Source organism: Mytilus edulis, chromosome 8 (genome assembly GCF_963676685.1).
Source record: "Mytilus edulis chromosome 8, xbMytEdul2.2, whole genome shotgun sequence".
Classification (NCBI taxonomy): domain Eukaryota; kingdom Metazoa; phylum Mollusca; class Bivalvia; order Mytilida; family Mytilidae; genus Mytilus; species Mytilus edulis.
Window position 1 is genome coordinate 67,506,673 of NC_092351.1, and position 22,474 is coordinate 67,529,146.

At 35.0% G+C, this 22,474-nt stretch overlaps 2 protein-coding genes across 7 annotated transcripts in view; both read right to left on the reverse strand.

Annotated features, from left to right (window-relative positions):
- LOC139486836 (CD109 antigen-like) overlaps positions 1–4,702 on the reverse strand; it is a 62,460-nt gene extending 57,758 nt beyond the window's left edge. For 2 of the 6 annotated variants that reach the window (XM_071271846.1, XM_071271844.1), the window contains exons 1-2: positions 4,558–4,702; positions 1,838–1,889 (exon numbers count right to left, since the gene is read on the reverse strand). In XM_071271846.1, coding sequence (XP_071127947.1) covers positions 1,838–1,887 — 50 coding nt within the window. In that variant the 5' untranslated portion in view covers positions 1,888–1,889; positions 4,558–4,702. The remainder of the gene's footprint in view (positions 1–1,837; positions 1,890–4,557) is intronic. The other 4 variants (XM_071271845.1, XM_071271847.1, XM_071271842.1 and 1 more) reach the window with 3 other exon arrangements.
- Positions 4,703–10,147: 5,445 nt separating this feature from the next.
- Positions 10,148–22,371, reverse strand: LOC139486837 (uncharacterized). Its single transcript, XM_071271849.1, has 6 exons — positions 22,279–22,371; positions 20,208–20,397; positions 18,437–18,525; positions 17,511–17,600; positions 12,453–12,581; positions 10,148–11,663 (listed from the first exon to the last, which is right to left on the reverse strand). The coding sequence occupies exons 1-6, from the start codon at positions 22,325–22,327 to the stop codon at positions 11,437–11,439; spliced, it is 774 nt and encodes a 257-aa protein (XP_071127950.1). The 5' UTR covers positions 22,328–22,371; the 3' UTR covers positions 10,148–11,436.
- Between the last annotated feature and the right edge of the window lie 103 nt (positions 22,372–22,474).

Below are 22,474 nucleotides of genomic sequence, written 5' to 3' on the forward strand. Positions count from 1 at the left end.
ATCAGGGATTATGTAGAATCCCTGATTTTTCAGGGAATATGTAGAATCACTAAAATCATTAGTAATTATATATAATCCCTGAAAATGACCAGTGATTTTACATAATCACTGAAAACTTTACCTATTATTCCACAAATTCCCTAATATAATTTCAGGGAATATGAATAATTTAAGGATCCTTTGTTTGATAAAAAAAAAACATAGACAAATTATGATTTTTTACTTTCATATTCCTTGCCAAATGAAATAATTTTGCTTTTTAATACAGAGGATGATCATGCGAGGTTTGGCATGCCACAAAACCAGGTTCAACCCACCATTTTTTCCTTTAAAAATGTCCTGTACCAAGTCAGGAATATGGCCATTGTTATATTATAGTTCGTTTCTGTGTGTGTTACAATTTAACGTTGCGTCGTTTGTTTTCTCTTATTTTTGAGTGTAAATTGACATTGCGATTCTAGACGTGTCACGGTACTTCTCTATCCTAAATTCATGTATTTGGTTTTGATGTTATATTTGTTATTCTCGTGGGATTTTGTCTGATGCTTGGTCCGTTTCTGTATGTGTTAGTTACATTATAGTGTTGTGTCGTTGTTCTCCTCTTATATTTATGCGTTTCCGTCAGTTTTAGTTTGATACCCCGATTTTGTTTTTTGTCCATGGATTTATGAGTTTGAACAGCGGTACACTACTGTTGCCTTTATTCAAAGATATAACCAACCACAGGGTTTCGAGATAAAGTTGAAGACTTCAAAATTAATAATATTAAGATTCCCTCTTTTTAGCGATAGCTTTACATGTAGTGTTTGTTTATTAAAAGCCAGATATTCATGTTCTATTTGTAAATCCAAGGAGCATGTTATTTGTGGTACATGTAAAACAAATGGTGAAAAAGATTATGAACATATGTTTTTTTTTGTTTTTTGTTTTTGTTCAAATGAACAAGAAATTCAAACAGAGAGAACTTACACATCTAAATGTATAGAAAATTTAAGGATTGACAATTAGAACAAAATTTTAGCGGAAGCAATTCCAAAGGGTAAAAAAGGAAAGGGAATCCCCAAAAATATAATGGTAATTGTTCACCAAAAGTCTGAAAAGGATATCGCCTGGCAAAAAAAGACATGGTATCTTGCCCGGACCAGTTCGAGGTTGCTAATTCTTTTTTTTTTTTGGGGGGGGGGGGGGATACCGACAGATGTTTTTACTGAACACTTTATTTCTCTTGGGCGGGTCATAATATCTGATTCAATATGTGAAGGAAAGGGTTTTTTATATTGATATTGTGGTAAAAACAGATATGAAGCATTTTATTTCAATATATTGTGTTTAACATTTTAATATCCATTTTCAAAATTGGGGTTATCATTTTGATATTTTGTTCTTAACATTTTACAATTTATGTTTATACAGTGTAATGCTGTTTTAATATGATTTTATAGCATAAATTAATTGACTTTTATTCATTTTCTTTATAAATAGACTATTCTTCATTTCAGTTATTATGTATAATCCCTGACGTTTGTTCTAGTGATTATACATAATCCCTGAAAATTTCAGGGATTCTACATAATCACTGATTATACAAATTCACTGTAACATATATATATATATAAAAATTATATTTACTGTAACATATATATATATGTGAAGGACCAAAAATTTATATATATATATTTACTGTAACATATATATATATATGGGAAGAACCAAAAATTTGCGAAAGCAAATTTACAGATCTAACATTGTTGGGTTGATGTTTAGACGAGTTGTATATATATATATATATATATATGTACTGTGATTTATTACTGCAGATATGCTATTTATTACTTACTCTTCCGCAATCGCGACCGTAACTACGGCCAATAACAAAAACAGTCGCATATCTGGAAAAGAAATAAGACTAATAGTCGCATAATGTTATTCCACTCGCATACATTAAACAGATAATAACATTGTTTATTATACTTTCCTTTAAAATGCAAGAGTTTGATTGGTTAGTACGCGGGAGATAATTTACTCTATGCCATGGTTCACCGGGGGGGGGGGGGGACAATTGTGTGACGTCATAATTACCGATAAACAGAAGAATAGGTAGTTTCGTTTTTGATACTGACTATATCATGTCGAATATCTTAACTCGCACTAACGGGCTCGTCTAGATATTCCACATGATATAGTCAGTATCAAAAACGAAACTACCTATTATTCTATATAGAGCAGATCGACACGAGGCTCAAAAACACAACTAAGAAAAATACACCAAAAAATGATGTAAGAGTACTCATCCTGTCTTTTACTGGGTTATACATTTTCAGCTATATTCATTTTGAAAATCCTCCTGCCCCCTCCCCAAATAAAAATGTAATAGTCGTCCCCTAGATATGTAACAAATTAATCCTCTACATATCCTAGTATACTTCATATGAATGTTAACCAACAGGTTTAAAAAGGAATTCATTTTTTAAGAAAATAAACCTACGACAGGGTTGAGAAAAATATCTAAATAGATATAAAAGAAAGCTACAGTTTCAGATGGAATTCCAGAAAAGATAATACAACAAAGCACACTTATTATAGTAGCTCCACAATAACCTTCACAGATTAACTTATCTATTCCCAGATAGACTTATAAAAAGGCTAAGGTTACTCCATGACACAAGAACATCGACACTCTGAGGTTAACATTATTAAAGACTAGTGAGCATCCTACTTTTTTTTTATTTATGAAAAGTTAATTATACACAGTTGAGTGGTTTTTTTTTACTGATGTTTAATCCTTTTCTGTTTGCCTTCAGAAATTGCCATGCAATTATACAACTCACTGTCTTCAGACTACTTAAAGACTATTATAGTATTTATTTATTTATTTTTATGGTGTTTTTGGTGTTTTAACGCCACTTTTAAGAACCACATTTAGGCTATTTCATGGCGACCAGTTTTTATTGGCGGAGGAAGCCGGAGCGCCCTGAGAAAGCCACCGACCTTTGATTGCAATCCTAGTCAATTAAAATTGGAGTCGAGTGCACCCACACGAGCGTGGTTCGAACTCACAACCTCAGTGTTAACTGGCTATTGATCACAATAGTAACTACTTAGACAACTCGGCCACCGGGCCCCCCAAAGACTATAATAAGTCAGTCCACAAATTTAAATAGATATCTATTGCAGTTATGGATCTAACAAAGGCATTTGACTACCTTTCCAAATATCTACTGCTTGCCAAATTGTAAGCATATTGAGATTCTTATCCTTCCGTCCTTTTAAAATCTTATTTATTAAACTGAAAGCAGCAGATAAAAGTCAATAGGATTCTAAGCAGTCGGGCTGACAACCATATAAGGCGTATATCAGGGTTCAACTACATATAGTTCCCTATTATTTAACGTCTTTATTGAAATATTTTCCTTGGTATTTATGACAAGTCGCGTGCTTTTGGTTTTCAATTAATTTCGGTCCCGACGGTATCCCGTGGTAATAAAAGAGATCCCGGGTTCGTCGTCTGCTGATAAGACCACAGCAGGGGGTTCCATTCGACTTTTTGGGATGTTTAAGTACACAGTCATTTACGGGTGGAGACCTTTTGTTGGGGAAGTGCCGATTGCTTTGCAATTATAGAATTTTTGCAACAACACCTCGATGCGTTCATTTGTTACTTGTTGCATGGCTAGTTTCTAGCTCTAGCAAACACGACCTTGTTTCCATTGGTAGAAAAAAATCACGCCCTACCTCCCGATCGACATTATTTGCAAACGCTTCTATTGTATTATTTGTTCATTTGACCTCGTCCATGATATGCTTGAAATATTTGCCACATGATATTAAGCAAATAAAAATCAATTAATCCATCTAAACAAATTTATTTGACCAGAAGCATCACTGAAGTGACATTATTTGTCGAAATGCATATATTATACTAGTAATTTATTAACTAAATAAAAAATACTTTGAATTTAGCATGAAAGAATAGAAGATAATTTTAGATTATCGTTGATCATCAGCTGGTACTGCAAAAGTGAGAAAAGCAATCGAGTTGAGATGACCATTGATGATCTACTAGTATTGGTCGCTATTTTACCCATGACGACTTTGTTAATTTCATTGACAACGGCACGTGCTCCCTACGTTTCTAGCGATAATTTTTCATATCACTCTTCTGTGCTGAGAAAGCAAAGTATCAGTCAGTAAGATCTAAGAAAAATTTCGTAGAATAGCGATTATTTGTAATCTGATCGATATCTTGATCAGAAGTTGTTACAAAACTTAATGCGTAAAATAAATTGAGCAAAAGGAAAAGTATTTGATATAAAAAAAAAATTAAGTAGCTACATACGTATTTGATTTCATTAAGTTTTCGAAGAATTTCAGACAAGTTTTATGCAGAAAAGCGCACTGAGTTGTTATTTTTGGTATGATTACAAAACTTGACAGCACAACTTATGACAAGGAAAAAATAATTATCCTCTGGTAGAAGCTAACATAAAAATGTATCCTCTAGTAAAATATAAAACAAATATGTATCCTTTAGTAGGAGCTAAAATAAAAACGTCCTACCTGTTAACTTATTTGCAGTTATCTGTTTTCAAGGTGATTATTATGGTCATTGTCCGATAAAACCGAATTTGGTCATAACAATGTTGGAATTTAAAGGACAAATAATAAAAGCTTATCAGATGTTGGTGCTTGTGTCAGCAGGGACACCAGGATTGGTTTGTTTAGAGTAAGTATATTCACCGATTAGTTCATCACGTACTACTTATATCTAACTACGGAGAAATTATAAGTTTTTGACATTGAACCTATTCTAGACTAAAAGTGCATTACGGTGAACCACTTTGTTGTTTATCTAGTACAAAAACATTTCGATGCCTAAGGCAAATGTCATGTAGAAATTTCAGAGACAAAATAAAAAGGCAAGAGGTTTAACGTTCAGTGGCAAATATAACATACATTTCAGGAAAAGAGTATGCTAATTTGATAGGAATATGACCCCTTCATTCTCCTAGACACGCTGAAACAGATTTAAAACTAACTGCACATAGAAAACAGATAATTTGTGTCCTAGTCGACCAGTCCACTCTAACTCCTTAATACACCATGCTAAGCGGAGATACTAATTCTAAATTGTTTGTTTTTACTTTCGAGGACACAACAAAGAACATACCTTCTTTAGCAAAACAAAAGAAGACTCATCTTCAAAAATACGAACCATTTACCTAAAGATATAATAATATTCGATTTTATACTGGAAAATGTATAATAAGGTGATGTGATAGATTGTGAATGAAACAACTATCCACCAGAGTCATGGAGTCAAAGACATATAAAACTATCTATGAAAACTAGGAAAGTTTTTACACTTATTACGAATCTATAACGTACAATATATAGTACACTCGGAAATACTAATTAATGAAATGTTCGAACATCTCAGTACGAGTTTCCCATGATATTATTAGTTAACACTGTATATCTGTTGCATTCTTATGAACCTGTCCTAAGTCACTGAGCAGCCGGCAATTCAGTAATTGTCATTTGTATCTGTCTACTATATTTGTTTTGCGTTTATAATGAGTCAAAGATTTAGCCAAAGTAGAAGCCAATTAAAAATGGCCAGTTGAACAGAAGTATATCAAGTTCTTAAACACCTAACTTTACAATTTTTCAGTGTATGTAAAGTGCGGATCCTAAAATGATTTTTCTAAAATATCATTTTCACTGTATATGCCAGAAATTTTTGATGTAGAATGATAAATAAACAGACGACTTTTTTTTATTTTTCAAGAAAATGAAGAAAATTAGTTAAAAAGTATATGTTAAGAAACACATAATACTAATAAAACAAAGTAAGAGATGCGAACGGGGTTTCAGTTTCGCGCCTAAATCCAAATAGCTGTGAAATATATACCAAAATAGGTGAATATTTAGGACATTTCACGAACAGATCGTGCAGGTGTTTTATAACTAACAGGTAAGATGTTGTTGCAGAAAAAATAATCATTTCAACACAATTATTACAGTTGTATAACGTAGAATAGGTTTTGTCATTCAGTTTCTTCATATTGAACTGAATTCCACTATGATGCTTTCTTTATGCGAGTCATGTTTACTGTCGAATAATGATACTATTCTTTCATTTTCACTGTAGAGCGATTCATTAGTATTGTATATGCGGCGCATTTTCACTGTAATACTATGATATATTTATTTTTTTATCTATTACAGCGTATTTTTTTAAGCATGTAAAGCAAGACTTTAGTTAGCGTGCTTGCTTTGTGTTTTTTTTTTGTACAATCATTATGATAACACCCAATTTAATTCAAATATAATAATTATATAAATACAGGTTAAACTATGCCGATACATCTATAATACTAAAATTACGAGGTCCAATTTGTCAGCCGTCATCACGTAAAAACGAGGAATCACAGAATTCAACTTTATATATAACTAATATAGTACAAAGGTGTAGATTAAAAATTACACCACTCCAGGCCCTTTTGTTTTCCACGTAATTAATATTGCCAATAATTAAGAAGTTCCGGGTCGAGTCCGCTACCGATACCAATAGTATATTCACCTGTTACCTATTACCTTATCTGTACGTTCCGCATCTGACAGGCGCACCACCAAACGTTGTATTCAGGATTAATATGCTATATACACGGGTCATAACCACAGGGTTGACACTACTAAATTGTCAAATTGTTACCTATTGTAGTATTTTAATCAGTAAGACTTTCTAAGATAACAATACGAATACTAAAAATCTGGACTAAAAATAAGGCGTATAGGTACAGTTTTCAATTTGTTAGTGGGCATGAGGTAAAACAGCGAAGCAAAGAATTCAACTTTATTTATAACTTATATAGGACAATGCTGTTGATTAAAAAATACTCCATTCCAGGACCTTTTGTTTTCCAAATAATTAATATTACCAATAATTTATAAGTTCCAGTTCGACGGGTTCAAACAGAAAGACTTGAAAGCAGAGAAAAACTGTGTATCTTATAATCGGCATGACTTTATCAGATGACAATACTAATACTAAAATAAGGCTTGCGCATAGTTATATACTTTAATTCAGTCACGGACCCGTGATATCACGGGTGTGTTCTAGTATTGTTTAAAGATGTTAATCTTATTTACAAAGTTTGTATAAACAATTATACAAACTAAGCAATCAAGTCAACCAAAGTTTTGCTTTACATGCAGTAGGAAATTAGCTGTAAAGCCTTAATTTAGCCGACTTGCTCAAACAATAGATAAAGTAAGAGACGGATTTGATAAAATTTAACTTACGGAGGAAAGTTTGGTTTTAAAACACTCTAAATAAATTCAATAGAAATAACATTAATTTCAAATGTATTCCATTTTTAAAATTTCTTATGAATCGTATAAGGATCTTTATCTTTGTTTTTTTTTTATCCATTTCCATATCCTTGTTTTTTTTATCCATTTCCATGACACTTCACCACTAATTACGTACATCTTGATAAAGATTGAATCGTTGGTTTTCCCGTTTAAAAGGTTTTACACTGGGGCCCTTTATAACTTGCTGTTCGGTATGAGCCAAGACTCCATGTTGAAGACCGTATTTTGATGTATAAAGGTATACTTTTAGAAATTGTGACTCGTTTTGAGAGTTGTCTCATTGTCACATATGACATCTTATCTATCTGTGGCTCAACCCGAAACGAGACGGGATAAAAAGGGATAAAAACACACTTTTTTAATATATTTATAATGGGCTTAATATGAGTCAGAAAAGAGTAGAATAGTGGGTCGCGTTGGGGTATAAGCGTGACGCGGAATTGACGATTTTTTTGTAAGCGTGACATGATAGTCAAATGATTGTGTCGTGAAAACGAGAAATAAAGTATAGCGGGACACGGAAAATTTCAAAAGATGAGAACTGCATAGTATAAGCGGGATACGGGAATCTGATAAAGCAGTAAGCGGGATCAGGGATCAGACCCCCCCCCCCCCCCCCCCCCCAATGAGACCCCAGAATAAGAGAATAAGATATTTTTTTTATCTTCATCCTATTGTTACAGTCATGCCTTCAATAACAAATGTATCCCATGCATGCATTTTTATAGACAAAAGACCTTATGGATATTTGTGGTTCTTTGACATGCTGAATCTAACCTTGTATCCAGTTTAGGGATTTTTACCAAGTTACCGAAATAGCCCACATAGAGGTCCAAAGGGTCTAAGATCATCAAACATGAATTGTAGCATGCATGTTGTGTACAATTACCCAAATGTGCATTGTTTGACCTCTGTGGTAGTATCCACTCGCGGCTCTAGAAATTTTTATAAGTAGGGGTCCAATGACTACCTAAGAGGGGGCCCGCTCCAGTGATTCCATATAAAAGTAACCAGATGTTTTCCCAAAAAGGGGGCAACCCCCTGTCCCCCTAAATCCTCCTCTGGTATCGAGCTGTTCATTACGGATAAAAAAAATTTGTATCAAGGGTGCTCTACTTCACGTACCAATGCAAACAAAAAAGTCGCCCACACCTTACATTTCATGTTTTAATGACTGTGGATAATTTATGTCACATACCGTTTCACCTTATACAGTTAAAATCATGCAAGCAACAATCGAGTAAAGAACATTTGTTCTACCAAAACTGTCTTTTTCACTCAGAATGTGGAAATTGAAGCAGTTGAGGGTACAACTGGGGAAAGTTAATCTTTTATAAGCTTTTCTGTCACCATTGCGTTTCAAGATGCATATTTTTTCTGTTCGCAAGTGTATTTATTGCGTGGAAGATAACGTCCTCAAATGTATTCGTCTCTATTTTACACAGACTGCACTTAAACTCCGCAATATCAATCTTTGACTTCAAAAAAATACAGAAATATCTTCTTTTTTTTTTTAAATCAAGGAAAAACGTAATTTGAAGAATACAATATGACATTTTGAGAAGCGTTTTTGTTACAAGTTTGAAAAGCTATATATTTGATAAAGAATGAATGAGGAGTTTGTATTTCAATTTGAAAATACATTTATCATAAATTCTAAAGTCATCAACTAAGTTTTTTCATTTGTTTCAAGTGCATTTATCACATAATACTACAATAAAAATTCCTCGCATCTTCGAAAATTCCACATCAGAAATGACTGCACTAACAGTGATAATTCATCGCATCTATAGTTAAAATGGATTGCTTTCAAAAATGGATATGCTATATTCTGTTGCTTTTATAACACTTATTTGAACTTTAATGCTATGTTTGTACATAATAAAGACATATCACAATGAAAATATGTAAAAACTTTCCTTCAAATCAATTAATTTGGTACTGATTTTCAAAACGTAAACAAATACAGTTTTCCCATGATCCTTTATTCTACAATAGACATACCCGCATATGACAGTGAAAATGAACTATAGCTGGATTCGCACTTTATATACACTGATTTTTTGTTAAAACTATTTACATTTTCATCTCGATTTATACCAAATTCATTCTTTTTATATAATTATTAATAATCCATTCATGGGAATTTCTTATACGGACAGAATCATTGAAATAGATCTCGTTTCTTTTCCATTTAATTTCTTTAGGTTGGACAGAATCATTGAAAGTAACTCTGATATAACTGAGTAAGTGAGTTTATCAAAATAATATTTTTCATCGCAAATCTATTATCTACAACAGACTATTCTAGCTTCGTGACGGATGATTTCCACCTTTAACATATTGTTTTAGTAATAAAAGTTTATTGATATGTCACAACTTTCCCAGAGTTTATTGCGTACTTACTTAAACATTGAATGCATATCCGCAAAATCTCTTAGGTTCTTTGTAACTAGTAAATTAAGCGTAAATCTATAGAATAATAGTAGGTTAGCAATTATATATATACAAGGAATAGTTCAACTTCGGCTGTTGCCTGCTCATGGACGAGTTGTTGTCTCTTTGACATATTCCACATTTCCACTCTCAATTTCATAACTGTATTATATCCTTTGACCAATTATGTACCATTATGAACTATGCAAGAAGTATTACTTAGTAGTAAAGACTGTTCAAAAGTGTTTTTTTTTTCCATCTATTTGGAAGAAAACGAATGCTTTAAAAAAAATTATTAAAAAATCAAAAGTGTTGTATTGGTTTTCTTAATCTAAGAGTAAACATATTTTATTAATTAAATTCAGGTAAAGTAATGTACACAAATAGGCATTTACATAATAATACCAGTAAAATAATTAACAGGATCCAGAAACAAGCTGTTAGCTTATATTTATATTAATCCGTTTCCTTAAAACTTAATCTTGCCAATTGCTATACAATAGGTGGTAATACTGAGCTATACGTCCAGTGAGAATCATTTCCACACGTAACATATTATTGCTAGGTAAATTTCCTATGACTTTTTTTCGGTGACAGATTAATTTTCTCCATCTTTATGTCATTTGGCTTTGACGAGCTCTGCCTGATTAATTTGTTGATAAGTTAAGAATCCACTGTGCATTAAATGATGACTGCAAACGACTTTAATGTCGACAGTTTTCCCGCGGTTTTCTTGACATTGATAGGCAGTAACTTATTGTTAAATTATCAGGTTTTAAGGATCTCTGAGCTCCCTCTTTAATTGATTCATTTACCATTGGCAGAACACTTAGTTATGCCTCATATTAATTAGTCTTTGTGTACAAACTTCTTGCAATATAAAGCTGCATCTCATCTCAAATACATATATTGTAAGTGAATTCTATGCGGCGTATTGATTATAAATTGAGTGATATTTTTCATTTGATAAGCTTGTTTTTTTCTGAAATAGGTGAGACCGAATCCACACATATTATCGGGATCATAAAGGCAAAACAAGCCTTGAAAGAACAGAACAGTCTTTTAAAATACTCAAATAATTTACCATGAAGAGATATGAGAGATAATGAACATAATAATAAACATAAATATAAGCGAAAAAACAGACCCATCACAAAGCAAACATATTCCTAGTAAGCATGTAAGCAATAAAAATCTATCTCTGTATATATACTATACATAAAGTCAGGGTAAGAACCACAGATCAACACAAATTTAAAATATTCAAATTGTGTCATGTTAATCATGTTCATTCTAAAGAACTAAACATTCAAAGTTTTTTTTTACTTTAACAGTTATAAAAGAACACGTAGTATAAAAATCAATGGCACATATTTGTATTACATCTATGTACAGTCCTCCTTTTCTTTACAGATCAACTCTGTCCAATTGTATTACATCTATGTACAGTCCTCCTTTTCTTTACAGATCAACTCTGTCCAATTGTATTACATCTATGTACAGTCCTCCTTTTCTTTACAGATCAACTCTGTCCAATTGTATTACATCTATGTACAGTCCTCCTTTTCTTTACAGATCAACTCTGTCCAATTGTATTACATCTATGTACAGTCCTCCTTTTCTTTACAGATCAACTCTGTCCAATTGTATTTCACCAACTGTAATATCCTTGAAATCCTCTACAGGTCCCGTTCCTTCGTCACTGTCTATTTTATTTAGTTCTACTTCTTCTGGAACTTCTTTGGCCTGTCTTTGTTGAGCTATATAAACACATAAACCGATCAAAAATCCTCCAATAACAAATATTCCTATTACAATGCCTACAATGTAGATCTGGGGAGAATTTTTCCCTGAAAAGAAATATAAACTGAATTATATTTTTAATAACATAAATGAAAGTTTACATGTTATTAACATTACAATTTACTTTGATGAGTGACCGATGAGTCTTTTGTACAACAAACACATATCTGGTTACAAATTTATAATCCCGGTATCTTTGATGAGGTCTTGAACACTGACAAGCAACTGTAAAAAACCTGATGCAAACCAACTAATTTTGAATAACCATGAATGTTGATCTTCTTCTACTTCGTGTATTGTCATGACATGAATGCATTAAGGGGTAAAAAAACATGGACTACAGTATGACAGTACTTTTAGTCTGCTTTCAGTTTGACATTCTTTCATTATTGTTTTGTTTGACCCTGGTTTTTTGTTTGTTTGTTGGTTGTTTTTTTTTGTTTTTTTTTGTTTTTTTTTTTGTGTTTTTTTTTTTATCTTTACATCATTGTAAGAGGGAAAGTGTTTCCCTAATCCAATATGGAAACAGGAGAGTTGAGATAAGAAATATAACAATTTAGTTTGGACAGATGAGATTGTGATTAAGCTTTCAATTTCATATTTAAAACTTAAATCAATTTAGAATTTGACCTATTATACAGATTTTGTCATTGGTCTTTCTTTTAAACATTTTGAATTTCCTCTTCATTTTTTTTGGTGATTCCCCCCACCCCTTTTCCGGTAGCTGTGCCATGACCAGCTACCGCATTGTTGTATCGTAACATAATTTCTTCATGTAAATAGTTTTTAAATAGAAGGATACGGTATGTTCATTTTAACCATCAGATGTATTTTACCTCCAGATTTGTACCCTTTATCACCACCATATGTTGATTCTGTATCCACTGGTGAAGATTTCTCTGAAGGTTTGTTACAAAGCTGTTTATAATTACTGCATATTGTTGGATCTTCTATTGTTTGATTACCTTCAAATTATATAACTGGTATATAAGACCAAAATAATAGGAAAACATAAAGTGCTAATATATTTGTTCGGTCATTATACTAGTAGTCCTCAACGTTACGGCCGAACGATTAAAACATGTTTTATGGCGTGAATCTGTACTGAATAGTTACAGACTGAGCAGTAAACACATGTAAATTGTATGAATAATACGATCAATGGCAATCGTGCTGTATCAATCATCCGTGATGATATCGATATCAGTCACAGTTTGTATGTGTAATACGATCAATGGCAATCATGCTGTATCTACCATTCCTGATGATATCGATATCAGTTACAGTTTGTATGTGTAATACGATCAACGACAATCGTGCTGTATCAGCTATCTGTGATGATGTCGATATCAGTCACAGTTTGTATGTGTAATACAGTCAACGACAATCGTGCTGTATCTTCCATCCCTGATGATATCGATATCAGTCACAGTTAGATGTGTAATACGATCAACGGCAATTGTGCTGCATCAGCTATCTGTGATGATGTCGATATTAGTCACAGTTTGTATGTGTAATACAGTCAACAGCAATCGTGCTGTATCAGCCATCCGTGATGATATCGATATCAGTCACAGTTTGTATGTGTATTACGCTCAATGGCAATCGTGCTGTATCTACCATCCCTGATGATATCGATATCAGTCACAGTTTGTATGTTTAATACGATCAACGGCAATCGTGCTGCATCAGCCATCCCTGATGATATCGATATCAGTCACAGTTTGTATCTATATTACGATCAATGGCAATCGTGCTGTATCAGCCATCCTGATGATATCGATATCAGTCACAGTTTGTATGTGGATTACGATCAATGACAATCGTGCTGTATCAGCCATCCCTGATGATATCGATATCAGTCACAGTTTGTATATGTAATACGATCAATGGCAATCGTGCTGTATCAGCCATCCCTGATGATATCGATATCAGTCACAGTTTGTATGTGTAATACGATCAATTGCAATCGTGCTGTATCAGCTATCCGTGATGATATCGATATCGGTCACAGTTGCAAAGGCTTTATAACACCCTTTTAAAGTTCCTACAAAATTCTGGTATCGCGTAAAAAAAGTCTGAGTTCACCTCATATTTATGGTGTGGTTCGTGTAGCCCAGTCATCATTTTTCGTATGTTGTGTTTTGTATACTGTTTATTGTCTTTTAGCCGTTTAAAGTTTTCTGTCATAGCATTGTCAGTTCGTTTTCGACTAATTAGAAGTTTAAATAACCAATAGAATTTTTCGCCTCTGTTTTGTTTGTGAATATATGGCATATTCATTTTTTAGAACATGGATATGCTACTCTAGGATAGGATTTCTAGTTTCTTAACAAACAATCAAAGTGGACTTTACTACATTGGTTAGAGGTATAGGGGGAGGGTTGAGATCTCACAAACAAGTTTAACCCCGCCGCATTTTTGCGCCTGTCCCAAGTCAGGAGCCTCTGGCCTTTGTTAGTCTTGTATTATTTTAATTTTAGTTTCTTGTGTACAATTTGGAAATTAGTATGGCGTTCATTATCACTGGACTAGTATATATTTGTTTAGGGGCCAGCTGAAGGACGCCTCCGGATGCGGGAATTTCTCGCTACATTGAAGACCTGTTGGTGACCCTCTGCTGTTGTTTTTTATTTGGTCGGGTTGTTGTCTCTTTGACACATTCCCCATTTCCATTCTCAATTTTATTATTGTGTTAGCATATTTCTCATAAACTGAATATCATAACGTCTTGGCTCGAAAGAACCACCTTGTTGATATGCCTCACACGCATGTTGACGTGCACGACAGGAGACGCGTGTTAATGTGCCTGAGAGAGGGTTGATGTGCATTAGAGGCGTGTGGATGTACTTGAGAGGAGGGTTGATGAGCCTGAGAGAAGTCTTGATGTGCATGAGAGAAGTGTTGATGTGCCCGAGACGCGGGTTGATGTGCCTGAGACGCGTGCTGACGTTTCTGAGAGGAGTGTTGATGAGCTTGAGAGGAGGGTTGATGTGCATGAGAGGCGGGTTGATGTGTCTGAGAGGAAGGTTGATGCGCCTGACAGGATGGCTGATGTGCATGAGAGGAGGTTTGATGTGCCTGACAGGAGGGTTGATGTGCCTGACAGGAGGGTTGATGTGCATGAGAGGAGGGTTGATGTGCCTGACAGGAGGGTTGATGTACCCGAGAGGAGTGTTGATATGCCTGACAGGAGGGTTGATGTGCCTGAGAGGAGGGTTGATGTGTCTGAGAGGAATGTGATGTGCCTGAGAAGAGGGTCGATGTGCCTGAGAGGAGAGTTGATGTGCCTGAGAGGAGTGTCGATGTGCCTGAGAGGAGGGTTGATGTGCCCGAGAGAAGTGTCGATGTGCATGAGAGGAGAGTTGATGTGCCTGAGAGGAGTGTCGATGTGCCTGAGAGGAGTGTTGATGTGCATCAGAGGAGGGTTGATGTGCCTGAGAGGAGGATTGATGTGCCTGACAGGAGGGTTGATGTTTCCGAGAGGAGGGTTGATGTATCCGAGAGGAGTGTTGATGTGCCTGACAGGAGGGTTGATGTGCCTGAGAGGAGTGTTGATGCGCCTGAGAGGAGTGTTGATGTGCCTGAGAGGAGGGTTGATGTGCATGACAGGAGGGTTGATGTGCATGAGGGGAGGGTTGATGTGCCTGACAGGAGGTTTGATGTGCATGCTAGGAGGGTTGATGTGCAAGAGACGCTCGTGGGTGTGCATGAGAGGAGTGATGACGTGGGCATTAGAGAAGTGTTGATTTGCATAAGAGAAGTGTTGATATGCCTGAGACGCTTGTTAACGTTTCTGAGAGGAGTGTTGATGTGCGTGAGAGGACGGTTGATGTGCCTTTGTGGAGAGTTGATGTGCATGAGAGGAGGGTTGTTGTTCATGAGACGCGTGTTGATGTGCATGAGGCGCGTATGGATATACCTGAGAGGAGTATTGATGTGCATGAGAGGAGGGTTGATCTTCATGAGACGGGTTTGGATGTACCCGAGGGTAGTGTTGATGTGCATGAGAGGAGGGTTGATGTTCATGAGACGCGTGTTGATGTGCATGAGACGCGTGTGGATATACCTGAGAGGAGTGTTGATGTGCATGAGAGGAGGGTTGAAATTAAATGAGAAGCGTGTTGATTTGCATGAGACCCGTTTGGATGTACCCAACAGGAGTGTTGATGTGCATGAGAGGAGGGTTGATGTTATGAGACGCGTGTTGATGTGCATGATACGCGTGTGGATGTACCTGACAGGAGTGTTGATATGCATGAGAGGAGGGTTGATGTTCATGAGACGCGTGTTGATGTGCATGATACGCGTGTGGATGTACCTGAGAGGAGTGTTGGTGTGCATAGAACGCGTGTGGATGTACCCGAGATGAGTGTTGATGTGCCTTAGAGGAGGGTTGATGTGCCTGAGAGGAGTGTTGATGTTCCTGAGAGAAAGGTTGATGTGTCTGACAGAAGTGTTGATGTGCCTGAGACGCGTGTTGGCGTTTCTGAGAGGAGTGTTGATGTGCGTTAGAGGAGGGTTGATGTGCCTGAGTGGAGGGTTGATGTGCCTGAGAGGAGGGTTGATGTGTATGAGAGGAGGATTGATGTGCCTGACAGGAGGGTTGATGTGCATGAGAGGAAGGTTTATGTGCATGAGAGGAATGTTGATTTGCATGAGACGTGTGTTGATATGCATGAGAGAAGTGTTGATGTGCCTGATAGGAATGATGATGTGCATGAGAGAAGTGTTAATGTGCTTGAGATGCTTGTTGACGTTTCTGAAAGGAGTGTTGACGTGCGTGAGAGAGTGTTGCTGTACCTGGATTCGTGTGATGTGCCTCAGAGGAGAGGTTGACGTGCCGGAGACGCGTGTTTACGTGCCTGAGATGAGTGTCGATGTGCATGAGTCGCGTGTTGATAACCCTGACTTGTATTAATGTGGGTGAGATGCGTGTTGATTTGCCTGATACCCATGTTGATGTGCCTCAGACGAGTGTTTATGTACCTGACGCGTGTTGATTTGCCTTAAACGCGTGTTGATTTGCTTGAGACATGTGATGACGTGCCTGCGACGCGTGTTGATACGCGAGAGACACGTGTTGATAAGCCTTAAACAAGTGATGATGTTCTTGACGAGTGTTAATGTGCATGGGACGCGTCTTGATGAGACAAATGTTGATGTTCCTGACACTGGTTGATGTGCGTAAGACCCATGTTGATGTTCCTGATACGAGTGTTAATGTGGTTGACGAGTGTTGGTGTGCCTGAGACGCGTATTACTGTGAATGAGACGCGTGTTAACGAGTCGGAGACGCGTGTTGATGTGCGTGAGATGTGTGTAAATGTGCGTGAGACGCGTGCTGATGTGCCTGAAACGAGTGTTGATGCGCGAGAGACGCGTGTTGATGTGCACGAGACGCGTGTTGGTGTGAATAAGACGCGTGTTGATATGCGTAAGACACGTGTTGATGAGTCGGAGACGCGTGTTGATGTGCGTGAGATGCGTGTAACTGTGTGTGAGACGCGGTTTGAAATGTTTAGACGCGTGTTGATGAGAATGAGAAACGTGCTAATGTGAATGAGACGCGTGATGATATGCATTAGGCGCGTGTTGATATTCTTGAGACACGCGATGATATTCTTGAGACACGCGATGATGTGCCTGATACACGTGTTGATGTGCCTGAGGCGTGCATTGTGCTTTAATTTAGAGGTCTACTGATACGCTAATAAAAACAGTTGGAACTAATTTGTGTATTGATATAGAAAGTGATATATTTATTAATTTCCTTGTGTCTGCATTGCAAAAAAGTTCATATTTCTACATTATTGTTTTCCGTATTTAAGTTGCACCTTCTTAATAACAAATACAGTATAAAAAAAATATGTTTAATCAAAACTACGACTTACCAAAGTGCTTAAGAGTATATATAATAGGTGATGAGGAACTTGTACAAATACTACAGGCAGGTAAATTTCCACTTTCTGTTGTTGAATTTTCTGAAAAAAATGTTAACTAGTAAAGTTTTAAGCGTGTATGGGAGATACACAAATTGTACCTCTAGAGGATTTGAAATTCTGCACCCGTTTAGATTGATTCATTTTGTAAACTCTCTAGAAGCCAGTTTAATAGCTATATTATATTTTCAAATATCAGGATGACAAATATTTTTTATTGACTTACGAATCCTACCTAAAACATGCCTTGGATATAAATCACCAAAAAATAAATAAAAATAAAGATAAAATTTATCTTTATCTACCTGCTTTCAAATAAAAGGACAAACTGCACGAAATTAAGACCATAAAAATAATGAGACCATAGTTACACAAACAGTTAAGATCATGTTTGTATGGACGAGTAGGAGGTTCAGAAATAAGTGAATGTTCATACTATATGTGGAACAAATACTGATGTATTAGCACTGAAAAATAGTCTTAATAAATTTCCATGTACTTCAAAACTGCATCCTACAAGTTCAGTTAGATTGTGTTGTCCAGAAATTTTCTTGAAGATCTATTCTAAACTATAACACAGATCTATACAGTAAGGAATGGAACTATTTCAGATAAAAGACAAGGATCCTTTTAATTGCGATTGTATCATTATTATACAGTTGTCCGTTTCTACACTGACATTTTGTGCATCTTTGTAAAATATCAATGCCAATAGCGTATATAACTAAATATTCTAGATATGAAAGTTTGTAGGGTACATTGCCTTATCAGATGGAATAATGTTAGTATGTTTCATCCATTAAAATGTACATTCATGGATACCATTTAGTATCGTTTGAATTAAGTTTGAAATGTTATATTCCATATATTATTGTTACCTTTAATTAAATAAAGACAGTATAAATCCTCTCGGACTTCTTTTGTCATCATACATACATACTCCGGCAAACCATCAGAACTTGTACTCCTGTAATTAAAATAATCATTTTGGTTTATTTCCAGATGCATTCAGTGAATCTTTTGACAGCGAGTACATTTTATACGAACTATTTTCCAAATTTAGTGCTTTCTGAGTGTTAAAGACCCCCCCCTTTCCCCTTCCCCCCAAAAAATCAAATCAAATCATCATTTGGTAAGGGACAAACCGACTCATCGCAAGAAGTTAACCAACAGATCATTAAATTGTAAAGATGCTATCGCACTACCGTCAATTATTCTTTCGCGATTTTCTTTATCCGGTACACGAATGAAAGCCGTGGAATAGTCAAATGTTGCAGGCTTTTGCTGTTGTTTTTTTCTATGGTCGGGTTGATGTCTCTTTGGCACATTCCCCATTTCCATTCTCGATTTTATTTTCTGTTTGTCTTTTGTGATTAGGGCACACCAAGAATTTTATCATACCACATTGATATTTCAAGTCCGCACATATGAACATTTAAAAAACTGAACAACCTCTTCATCTGTACTCATACAAAACTTTCTTTATTATGAATTAATGAATATCTAAGTGAAGTTTACTTTCCCGGGCCTCTGCTTCACAGAGTTATCGTCCTACGATACAATACAAATACTAGTTGGTGATTGCTTTTATCAGGTTGATATTATTAAAACTTTGGACAGTTTAAGTAAAAAGATGTCACGCGGCAGTGAAATGTACTCTAAGAGACAATTGGTTTTGGAACCTAAACTTTAAATGTATTTTTTTTTACGTTACTTTTAGTTTAGTTCATATTTCTATGCTGTACATAATGTTTTATTTTTCTTATGCAAAAATGATGTCTTATTTTACAATGAACCAATTTTAAGTCTGAAAATGTTTTATGAATATTTTTACTTGTCTGTATATATTCATTGCATATGTTGTTAGACGCATTTGTGGATACTCCGTCCGCAAGTGCCCCCGTTGTAAAGGGGTAGTGTTTCTCTCTCTATATATATATCAGTCTAAAGATTTGCACAACGGTACTGATATAAGATGTTATAATACGAAAATGTTGTTATTAAATCGTGTTGACAAATATTTCGGCTCAACAAATGGCCTTCTTCAAGTGTCACAAGTTTTAACTAAACTTTAACTATTATTATTAAAACCAATAACAGTGGTACTTTAATAGTTATCAAAGGTACCAGGATTATAATTTAGTACGCCAGACGCGCGTTTCGTCTACATAAGACTCATCAGTGACGCTCATATCATATTCTTTCGATTAATTTTTGGAAGTTGTTAAACTCCTGAATATTGTAGATACATTATCCTCATTTTTAAACAAACTTTTTTTTCTGAATTAGAACGGGGAAACTTGATTAAGGAATATAAGTACATTAATATATTGCAGATAACTCGAATCCCATTTTTCTGCAGAATCTATATAACAGGGTACCCATGAAACACCACTTCACATATCTATAGTCATCCAGATTACTGACTGCCTTCGGGTCTTTATATAAACATTACTTTATAAGCAAAAGTCTTGTTTGGCAATTTACTTAGAATGAAGATCATCTTGGACTCTTGGACAGGATTGTTTATCGTCCAAAGTTTCTCTAGTATATACAAAGTTATAAGGAAGAATGACTGAATTACAGTCTTTTTTTCTTATTCAAAATAACTATTTATTTAGATGTTAATTTAAAATTAAGACTACTTACCTTAATAAGTACATGTCATGTGTTTTACTGTAACAGTGAAACGTTTCAGATGTTATACTAGGAATCTGTAAATTTACTATCGTTGAATTTGTTATGTAAAGTGAATTTTCTGTTTTTCCATTATTTGTAATCCATTGGTTAAGTTTCCACCATGATTGTTGGAAAATGCAATTGTCTTTATGAATTGATTCTGAAAAAAAACCCACCACAAGATGAAAATGTGTCAAAATAAGCATATAATGCACAAGTGAGGTCACTTGATAGCTTCTTGATGGTAAGATTTTTCTTAATGTGAATCACGTCGGAAAGTGTCCTACAAACTTTATTGAAAATTACAATATCAAATTATTACTTAAAATAGCGATTCTAAGTCTGAACTCAAAATTTCAAGTGAATGGAGTTTTATGAGAAACATGCGCAGACCAAAAGTATCACCCCAATTAGAAAGTAAGACTATCGATTTCATCAAATGGCAGATGCTGTGGTTCTGAAAAGGCAATAATGCCATCTTGAAGACTTTCCTTCAATCAGACTCATTAAATATCTGACTTATTTGAGAGGAAAAAAATCACATATAAACACATGTAGGACTGACCAACGATGGTACTCCAAACCTTGATGGTTACGCTAAAGTGCGTTGGTTAAATCGCATTACACCAGAAGTACGCGGCTACCACGAGTATTAAGTATGCGCTACGTTATTACCATGACTTTGTCATGATTGGCTGAAGTTAACTTTGAATAGTTTGTTGGCCTCCGCACTCATTTTCATATTGATGGTGAAGAGGAAGCACGTGTAAAATGTACTAGCAAGCTGTAATGCCTTCTATTGAAAATCAACAAGGCATCCTTCATATTCAGATGGCCTTGCTAAGCAGGAAAAAGAACAGGAATATGAGGAGACACAATGCTGTCTGGGTCAGGCTATGACTTAATAATGTAAGGAACAGGTTAAATTTTGGATACTAGGAGAAGCTAATAATTGAACTAAGACGAGCATTCCTTCTTCCTCTATTAGTTTGTGAAAATCAAACCTTGCAGCTTTGTTTGATGAGTTGTGACAAAGAGTTGACCCAAGAATCAGGAAGGCAAACACTATCCGTCAGCCTTGGAACCCTGCTATAAATCGGATAATACGCTTTGATTAATTTCAAACTATTCGGTATCAATTAAGAGAATCCCACACAAATCTTACAGTCTTTATTACAATTATAAATGTTTCTTCTGTGCCATATTGCCTGCATTTGTATACGCACAGTACAGGTTGTTGGGGGTAAATATCTGTGATTATTACTGTCTTTTGATAATAAATGTCCATGCATTCTTACATGTTTTGCTTGCTTATCCTTCAGTAGTAAGCATTTATGAAGAGAAACCGAGATATGAAAAATGTTATCGAAAAAACAGAAAAAATAGTTTGTTTGACTTTTCACGCACTTGAATGTACACAATACTTTTATTTTGAGACTTTGGTCAAAGTTAGTTTTATATATGGGTTTTGAAAAATCCATTAACATTCGTATCCAAATTCTAGATTCTATTACAGTTATTATAATTTTATTGTGTACTCGATCGGACTACGAATGAATAAATATATAATATTGTTTACTGAAAAATGATAGTCTTGGGAAAAGAGCAAAGTAAAGAAAAAATAATTGTCATCGATTTTATTCATTATAGCTATTGTCAAGTTCAAATTATGAACTGATATGCTATAATGAATATAATCAATGAAGAGAATTAAATATTAACAGGAATGTATAAACAGATAATGAATACAATAATTCTGTTTTCCTAGTTTCAACATAATGCACATTAACAACCTCAAAAGTACTACACAGTATAGCAGAAATATTTAGAAATCCCAAATTAAATCGCGTATATTTAAATATATAATATAAATTTTTCCTACATTGGTACATGTATATAATATCTGGTAGAAACGCGTTTGGACAGTCTTGTATAAGGAAGTTCAGGTAATTCAACAATACAGTAATTAAAGTTAAACAATCATTAATTTTGCACTAGTACGTAATTACCTGAGGTAATTACTAAAATTTACGATTCTTACCTGTAAATTTTATAAAACATGTCAAACTAAGGACAGCTAATAATTCCATTTTTCAGTTGAAGTCAGGGAATACCCTAGTGGTTTAACTTTATATATAAATCATGAGCATTGATACGCGACAATTGATTGCATATTTATGTCCTTCAAAACAATACAAGGGTATTTAAATATAATTTTGTTCGATGTATGGAACTGG

Excerpts from the sequence above, each read along its gene's own strand:
- LOC139486837 (XM_071271849.1), bottom strand. The coding sequence starts at position 22,327 with ATGGAATTATTAGCTGTCCTTAGTTTGACATGTTTTATAAAATTTACA. Across the intron at positions 18,526-20,207 it reads CATGACATGTACTTATTAAG|GAGTACAAGTTCTGATGGTT; the intron begins GTAAGTAGTCTT and ends TTTTAATTACAG. Across the intron at positions 17,601-18,436 it reads CTGTCTTTATTTAATTAAAG|AAAATTCAACAACAGAAAGT; the intron begins GTAACAATAATA and ends CATTTTTTTCAG.